Source organism: Chaetura pelagica, unplaced genomic scaffold (genome assembly GCF_000747805.2).
Source record: "Chaetura pelagica isolate M959 unplaced genomic scaffold, ChaPel_1.0 scaffold135, whole genome shotgun sequence".
Classification (NCBI taxonomy): Eukaryota; Metazoa; Chordata; class Aves; order Apodiformes; family Apodidae; genus Chaetura; species Chaetura pelagica.
Genome location: NW_009953649.1, coordinates 127,850 through 136,684, shown reverse-complemented (window position 1 = coordinate 136,684; position 8,835 = coordinate 127,850). Strand labels below are relative to the sequence as shown.

Sequence of the window (8,835 nt, the reverse complement as noted above, 5' to 3'; positions counted from 1 at the left end):
GAGACGTGACTGTGGGTAATGACTGTGTTTTTCTGAAACACAACAATGCACATCCACCCAGGCAGGTTGGTGGGGTGCTGAATCCACACTCGAGGCAGCTGCTGGAGCACGGCGACAAAATGTGTGCAAAGATGAGGGGGTATTTTACACCAGAATCAGAGTGCCTTTTTCTGAAAAAGAAATACACCACCAACTTTAAAAGCTGGAGAAATCTTGGCTATGTTATGCTTATTGCAGGGTAACTAGATTACCTGCTGAAGAGGTTATTGAGTGGATTATTTGATGTCTTTATATTATTAATATTAACATTATTGGACTGAGTCATTTTGAATTGTTTTATAATTCTCAACTCAGCCATCACAACCAGCATTTTTGAGGCTTTAAATATTTAGTTTGTTTTTTTTTCATATATGTAATTTTGACTATCCTCACCTTCCAAACTCTTCCTTTGTGAAAGCACGGACAATATATTTAGACACTGCCTCCCCAAGTACAGTTACCATGCAGTTCTTGCTACCCAGCCTAATACTCAATATGGCCCTTTATCCGAGTTATTTCAGACTGTTTTGACACAAAATTGAGTTCAAAGAAAGCACAGACAATTTGGAGGAATCTGGGGATATGGGAATTAAGACTTTTCCTGACAAGAAATAAAGAGGAATCATGAACTGAAAACAAATACATTTATGAGATTTGCTGAGTCTCCAGAAATCAGTGGTATATATATTTACCTGCCCCAAAGCTGCTTTTAATGACAAAGTATAAATAGAGTCAGAGTAATAAACAGAGCTAGATCAGATTAATCAATAATTTAATTACATGTGCAAAGCCTGGACATAAACCACAACTTTATTCTGGGAAACAGTAAAAGGGATGCACGGAAGAGCATTTCAGTGCTTAGGCAAAACAGGCTGCATCAGCTAAATATCCATACTACTACAGATACCAGTGTCTTTCTTGTAATGACAGCTCCTTCATAAACTGAGCATTTCTTGGTACCAATACTCTAGAAATAGAGAGTCAAAAACCCAGAAGATTATACATATTCCTCAGAATCTATTCCTGGTTTGCTAACACAATCCTACCCACAGCCCTTCTCATTGTAAACCCAGCACCTGTCCTCACCAGAAGCTTTTCCAAGTGCTAGGACAGGTAACTCGCATTGTCTTCTGCCCAGATTTCTGATTTGAGTGCATGTATTCTCACACCAAGGAGTTCTATTGGGTCAGTGTGCAAGTTAACACAATAAACACATTGCTAGGGAACTTCTCAATTACTCATTCCACAATGAGCTCTTGGACATGACTCTGAAGGAAATGGGAGGCTTTGGTACTCCAGCACTACCACAGCCCGCCCCCAACATTGTTGTTGTTGAAACTCCCAGGAATGAAGGAAACACTAGGTCTACATTGCACAAGATGCTCCCAAGCTAGCAAGCTCCCAGGCCATAGCACAAGTCCTGTGATATACCTTACCAGCTCAAAACTCAGAGTAGCTCAGCTCTTCCTCTTCACACCTGATAGGCTTAGCAAGCCAGCGAACTGCCAAGAAGCTACACTCCTCTTACAAGAACATGGAGTGTCTCTCAGTGACACTGGTTCTTACCATTGTATCTTTTTTCTGTCCTTACTCTGTGCTCTGTCAGTGTGGTTTCTTTGAGCTCAGTCATTTGACAAACCCAATTTGAAAATATAAAAGAAAGAAGAGAGCTGAGAAAATCTGGCCAAGCAAAAACTGTGAAGAACACGTAGTTACACACTGAAGCCATTGTTAGAAGTGTACCTTCCTCATTCTTCCCGTTGGATGCTTGAGGGACTACAGCCATTCCCAGTTTGCTTAGCCACCTGTGTTTGAAACAAAGGGAATACAGAATTAGGGTTACTTGCGTGCTCTTTGGACGGAGTTTTGCCCCTTTTAGGTGTGTTCTACATCACCACAGCTGTCCTCATTAACCTGAAGACTAAATGTCAGTTTCTTTATATTTCTTAGATCATCTTCTAGAAAGGCACGAGGTACCTGAATGCTAATATGCACTGTGCTGAGGAAGACTGGTTGCCTGGAACATCTTCTTTCCATGATACTGAAAAAAGCACTAATGATGACCAAAGAGTTGCATGTGTAGAAGCTAAAGGAAAACTACGTGTGTTATAACACAATGTCAGTGGCTTAGTCCTGCTCCTTAGGTGCCATCTTTCACCTGAGATGAAGCAAAAGGCACAGAAGCCATAGGAGGGTATGTCAGCTGCCCTGGCCAAAGCTGTCACAGCATTGTCTAAGAATCTAAGTAATTTAAAAGCAGACCCTAACAATTAAATATGGTTTTCTTCAACTCCCTGTGTACTTCTGGTTTTAGTAAGTGGCACTTCCTGTGTTGTTTTAAGCTACTAACAGGTTTTTTTCCCATTTCTCTTCCTTGGCAGTTGCATTTTTCTGGTGTTAGAAACAATCCCTAGATATACGTTTTGCATATTGTGTTTACCTGTGGGTCATTCAGATCTACCCAGGTTTTACTAAAACTAACAACTGAAAAACTCAGATGTTTCAGATTAAAACTCAAGACCTAAACAGGGAATGTAGAAAGGGCAGGAATTACAATTCATAACTCTGAAAAAACAGTGTCTTGATTCTACTGGAGCAAAGAGAAATTGCCGAGTGAGATTAGTGTCAACTAGATTTTTAGACTGCAGTATGAACAACAGAGCCACATAACAGTTCAAGAAAATAAAGTAATTTCTGTTCTTGACTTTCATCTAACAGCTAATCATAACAGATCGATTTTTTAAAATTAAAATCATCTTAACAAAGAAAAAAAAAAAAAAAAAGTTCGCAAAAAAATATAGGACTTCATTAGCCAGAAGGCCAGACTGCAAGTAACTGTATGCAACTGGCCAGGTAAATGCACACAGCTAGTCAGCACGTGTTACTTTTCATTTGTTCATGACAATATTAAATACATGCTAAATTAATGAAGCAAGTGACTGTATTAATAAATCTACTGTTGATTTAATAGATATATATGCATGAAGAGTTTTAAAAGGTCATGATCTGTCAAGCATTTATGCACACCAATAACTCGACATACACGAATGCCCCAGTGAGTTCAGTGGAACCACTGACGTGTATTTGCAGGAAAGAAGCCAAGAGAGCAGATGTCTTTTGGTCTGTTTTGACATATGTGTGAGTATGCGTGTACTTCATGTATTAAATGCCTGTGTTTTATACTTTGTCAAGTAAAACATAATCAGTTACAACAGTAAGGAATTATTAGTGCAGTATAGTGCAAGCTGCTCTAATGCTAGGCTGCCGAGTTTCAAGACAAAACAAGAGTTACTTGAGAAGTAGAGTTTGAAGAAAATCATTCTGGGGGCATAAGAGCTGGGACACCTGCACAGATTTCAATCACTCACTCACATGAGACTAAACATTTCAAAAGTGTCATTAAGACACTGAGAATTTCCAGCTGGGCTCTAAACTGGCTGGTAGCACTCACTAATATCCTCCATTAGCTCTCGTGTTCCTTTTCCTTCTCCCTACATCCTTCCCTCTTTTCTGTCTCAACCAGGGTTACTGTCTCTACAAAAATATTCCTGTCCAGCAGTCCCTTATTCTCAGGCATCCTCAGGTCATCTGCTTTGAAAATTTCTCCCTCTGTTCAGGAGATCCAGCAGGAAACACAGCAATACAGGAATCGATAGTAATCTGCCCACCAGTATGCTCTGTGCTGCTCAAAGTTGCAAAGGACAACGCATTCATTCTGTCTATATTTACTTGTATACATCTATTGAGTACAGATTTATACACGTATATATCTATGTAGGTACGCTACTGTAGTATTTACAGTATGGATACATTTCTGTATGTGTAGCCCTTTTGGAAGGTCACACAGATTCTCTCAACCTCAATCCTTTTCCATTGTGGTATGAGATATCCTGTTTACAGAGGGAAAGAATGGTAAATGCACTATGAAGGATCTCACAAAGATCACCAGCAGAGCCATGATTAAAATCCTGACCTGACTCTTATAGGAGCTCTCTCCACATTTAAATTCTACTGCTTTTTATCTGGTATTTGGCCATTTAAGGCAACAGCATTATGAACAGACTGCAACCTGAAGTAAAAAATTCAATGAAGATATGAGATGTATCTAAATCAGCCAAAACTGGATCAAAGCAACTAATATCTATTTCTGACAGCTCAGTGGTTTCTAAAATGGCAGTTTTGTATGCATTTTTACTTCTTGCACTAAAATCTGCACAAATTAATTGTTCTTATGGACATTTGTGGGAAGAAAATTTTTTCTCTGTCATGAGGAGCATTTAACTGTAATATATTTCGGGGATGAAGTAAATACTTTAAAGAAGCAGCCCTTTCTATCCCTTTAACCCTGCTTTTTAACTCTTTTGCTACTCTGAAAGCAGACAGTGTTATAATTCTAGTCTTAGATTACTTCTGGGACAAAACTATATTAAGACTTTTCCTCTCCTTCCTATCTTTCCTCACTTCTCCCAGGGTGATGAATTTGCTATCAAATCTTTGTCCCTCTCTAGTGGAAAGGAATTTATATCAGCAAATGTCAGGAAGATTAGCATCAAAATGAGGCTGCTAATATGATTCTGATTTCAACTATCATTAGTGAAAAAATAGCAGTATTTTCTTTCTATACTGTTATCAGGAAAAAAAAAAACAAAACAGACTGAATAATTCCCTGAATAACTTTGTCAACAATTGCTTGACAGTGGGAGAATGAACTTTCAAAGAGTATTCTGAGGCATGAGACAGGATGAAAAATGGCCAGTCACCCCTACTTACGTGTTCATTTCCAGAACATTTTCTGCTGCAAAATAAAACGTCTTGATCTGTGGGTGGCTGATCTTAATAGCACTTGAAGAAAAGAAAAATAGAAGAGATATGAAGGAAACTAGTTTACATAAGAAAAAAAAATAAATTTGAAATATTTATTCACTCCGCTACATTAATCCAGATCAGCCTATCCATGTAGCTCTTTCCTTAAAACTCTTGTCTATTTTTGCTCATTTCTTAGACCACATATTATTCAGAAGGTGTAAACTACAGGAACTAAAAAGGTAGGAATGAAGGATAAAACAAAGACCATTATGCCATTACATAATTCTGTTGTGTGCCCACATCTCAAATACTGGCTGCAGCTTTGCTTCCTCCAGCTCAGAAAAGCATAGTAAACCTGGAAAAGGTTCAGAGGAAGAGTTTTTTTTCTAAAAATATTGTACAATTTCCATGAGTGATTGGCCAGGCTAAGTCACCACAGTATGGAAAACTGATGGTTTAGAGAAGAGCCATATGATATAATACAATAAAAGCACTAGTTTGCAGTGGGTTTTGCAGCTCTTCACTGCTTTTCCAAGACAAGTTTTAGGAGTCACCAAAGAGGCAACTTGGCAGCAAGTTTGAAAAAAAAATGAATGTAAGTAGTCCTTGGACAAGCCTATAGTTAACCCGGTGGTTTCAGCCCCAGACTATGTTTTAGTTGAGTCTGAATTAGTAAGACTTTTCAGAGGGTTTTTTTTCCTAAAACAGTCTCCGATCCTGAAACTGTACGGCATCTAAGACAGAAAACAACTTACTGAAACAGTGAAGCAAGAGAAGGGGGAGGACAAGAATTTGGCATAGTGATCTACTTTTTTTTTTACTTTGTAGTTTTAACAGAGCACACCTGGCAGACAATTTTCAAAATCGTTTTTGCAATACGGTTTTCTTTCAGTGGCTTAATTAATATCTCATTATTTATACATCACAGGAGAGCTCCCCACCGCTTCATTGTCAGGTACAACTGAAATTCATCTCTTTGCAAAGCTGAAAAAACATGCAAAACTGGAGGCAAGAGATAAACTTACTGCTTTTTTTTGCATTCAACTGCTCGGTCCACACTGAAGTCTGGAAGTCTGATGAAGCCTTCTGCTTTTTCAGCCTGCAATCCAAAAGAATTTTAAAATTGCCGTATTAACCAGTTGGTAAAGTACCAGACTCCAATTCTCAACAATATTTAACATACAAGTGCTTGTTTTTGACAGCTTTTCACAGTATGAAAATATACGCTCATCACCATGGGGACAGATTAACACCCAATGTTTTGGCTGATATTTGGGGAAAATAAATATTCCTATACCAGATGTTCTTCGTGCAGTCCCTGGATGCTATAAAGCCACCACTCCTATCTGTGCAAATGGCAGACCATGAGCATTAGGATTTGTTGTACTCTTCCAAATATCAAAGAGCTTGAAAGATGAAGGATCCTCAACTCCTACAACAGTGCTGAGGTAGATTCTCCTCTCCTCACTGTGAAGCATAGGCACCCTTAATTAAGATTCATGAGTAAGTCCTAAATCTAGCCCAGAGTCTGAGATTGTGAAAAGCAAAATTTAGATTTGGAACAAACCAGGACTAAAGGCAGCAGAAAGATGGAGGAAACTAACTCCTTTGCAGTCATCAGTGATCACACAACATCTTTCGACAGAGACCAGCTGCGCTTCATGCATAGACCACAGAAAATGAAACAACGGAACCTCAGCTCTAAAATGAGAAGCCTCTCAAAAGAGATGCATGGCAAAAGAGGGAATTAATCCATTCAGGTTTGGATGTTACATACAATCGCAAAGGAACATTTGTTCCATTATACAGCACGCATGTATGTTACACATATACAACACCACGTATGACAATCTATGTATATTTGAAAAATATACATCTGTAGTTATAGTGCCAGAAATTCACAAGTGACCCAAGACGATCCTAGGCAGAAATGGAGGGGAGTCTCCCCTGGGAAACTGTAACATGGACCATTTCCTACAGTCACCTATATATGTTGGCAAGGCAAAAGCAATACAGGCTGCTCCCATGACAGGAGGTGCAAGTGGATGATCCCACACAACTCAGCTCTGTTGTTAAACACTGTAAACCAGATGCAGATGGCTTGGGCCACTCAGCTATCACTCCTCCCAAAAATTTGCAAACATGGTACAGGAGGTAATGAAAGCCAGGCAATCATTTACAGCACACTGTTTATATGCAGTCACCCCTTTCTGGATGGGAGAAGGTTTACTGAGTGCTGGCATCTCTGTTCTGGGTCAACTGGACTCTGTGTCAGAGAGTGGCTCCAGCAAAACTGAGGCTACCAGTTAGTCCCAAATCCCTGCTCTTGCTGCCTGCAGCTGAAGCATCTTTCATTAGTACAGTTACCTACATTCATTTGATCAGACTCCTCCTAAAAGGAGCAATGGTGCAGGCAAAAGTCTGTAGTTTATAATGTCAGGAAAAACTGTGCTGTCCAAAATACACTTTTTGCTTCTCCCACCCATTATCCCTGGGCACATTCAAATTCATACAGTTAAGGCAGGTAAAATATACACAATTACAAAGACAGAGGATGAATGAAGATGACTGACAGCATCTCAAGTCACATTTTGCTTGAATACAAAGACACATAAAAAGATGTTCATCAAAACAAGTCTTTGAGCTTTAATGCTTGGAAGTATGAATCTCTGAGAATTGAAATATGGATACAGAATGGATTTTTTCAGTGGGTGGCTCCCCTGCACAATATACAATAAATCACAGCACAACCCTCATTCCCGCAGCTTACATGTATTAAATATTCATGTGAAAGATTTATCTTTTGCATCTCCACCAGTACATTGTTTCACCTGCTTGGGGGGGGGGGGAAGGGGAACAAACAAACAAACAAAAAAGTGTTTCAATGGCTTTTTGGTTTTTTGGGTCTTTTGTTTGGTTTTGTATTTTAATTTTCTCCTAGTATAAAAGTACTGATGTTTATTAGTATCTGGGCTGAAAAAGGCAATAAAATTGATTTTGCAACACAGCCTTACTCGTACAGAAATGTGCTTATTTGCAGTTGTGGTTTTTAACTTTCAAACTTGTTTAGGGCTTGGCTTGGGGAGCTTTTTTTCCATTCCATAGGCTGAAATTTAGTGAGATTAAAATCACTGAGACAAATTAATAGCTAATTAAAGTAAAAAAGTAACAAGACTTTTCCAAACTTTTGGGTTTTTATGTATATTTCAATCAACTACACTTCGAGCTGGTATTTCCATCTCAGATCCATAATACACTAAGTATACAGGGATAAGCGAGTAAGTAGGGATGAGTAAATGATGGATGAAAAATGCAAACATTGCCAGTTATTTCTCTTCAGCATCAATCAATATGTCCAGTTTAATTAATTTAAAAAAAAAAAAAAAAAGGAAAAACAAATTTTAAAAACCCTGTAAAATGGAATATACCCAGGTATCTTTTCACCCACACATCAATAAATCCATAGCCTGACCTAGGTAAACCATCAGGTGGATGACTAGGGTTTGGGGAGGATTTTGCCCTTACATGCTTCAACTGCAATCACAACTCAGCCACTTTCACCTGCTGATCCAGATGCTGTTGGTCTCGACTGTATCCTATAAATTGCTTAAGGTCCTGCCCAGACACTCATAAGGAGTTAAAGGCTATACAATGCCATTAGGTAAGTCAACGTCTCTGCTTTCAGTTCAATTTTATTGTATACAAACACTGATGGTTCAGATTTTTTTATTGTGTTACTGAATTATCAGGATCCTATAAGGCAGACTAAAATATTTCTCTGTTGTAAAACTGGTAAATTAGTAGTAAAGTAGTGCTTTAAAGGGAAAATATCTAGTTATTTTGGAACAATTTCCATCTGCGATTCAGGGTACTCCTGACAGCATCACAGTATTTTAGTACTGCCCCCAAGAGCAGTTCAGTCCTTAAGGCTTTTTAGTCTATTTTCCCTTTGCTAAGTACACCAATAAGACAACCTATAGAACTGTGAAA

At 38.6% G+C, this 8,835-nt stretch overlaps 1 protein-coding gene across 1 annotated transcript in view; it reads right to left on the bottom strand.

The window, feature by feature from the left end:
* LOC104390759 overlaps nucleotides 1–8,835 on the bottom strand; it is a gene marked incomplete at its 5' end in the record, with an annotated part of 124,643 nt that overhangs the window by 23,016 nt on the left and 92,792 nt on the right. The window contains 3 exons of the mRNA XM_009999956.1: nucleotides 1,783–1,844; nucleotides 4,810–4,881; nucleotides 5,871–5,944. Coding sequence (XP_009998258.1) covers nucleotides 1,783–1,844; nucleotides 4,810–4,881; nucleotides 5,871–5,944 — 208 coding nt within the window. The remainder of the gene's footprint in view (nucleotides 1–1,782; nucleotides 1,845–4,809; nucleotides 4,882–5,870; nucleotides 5,945–8,835) is intronic.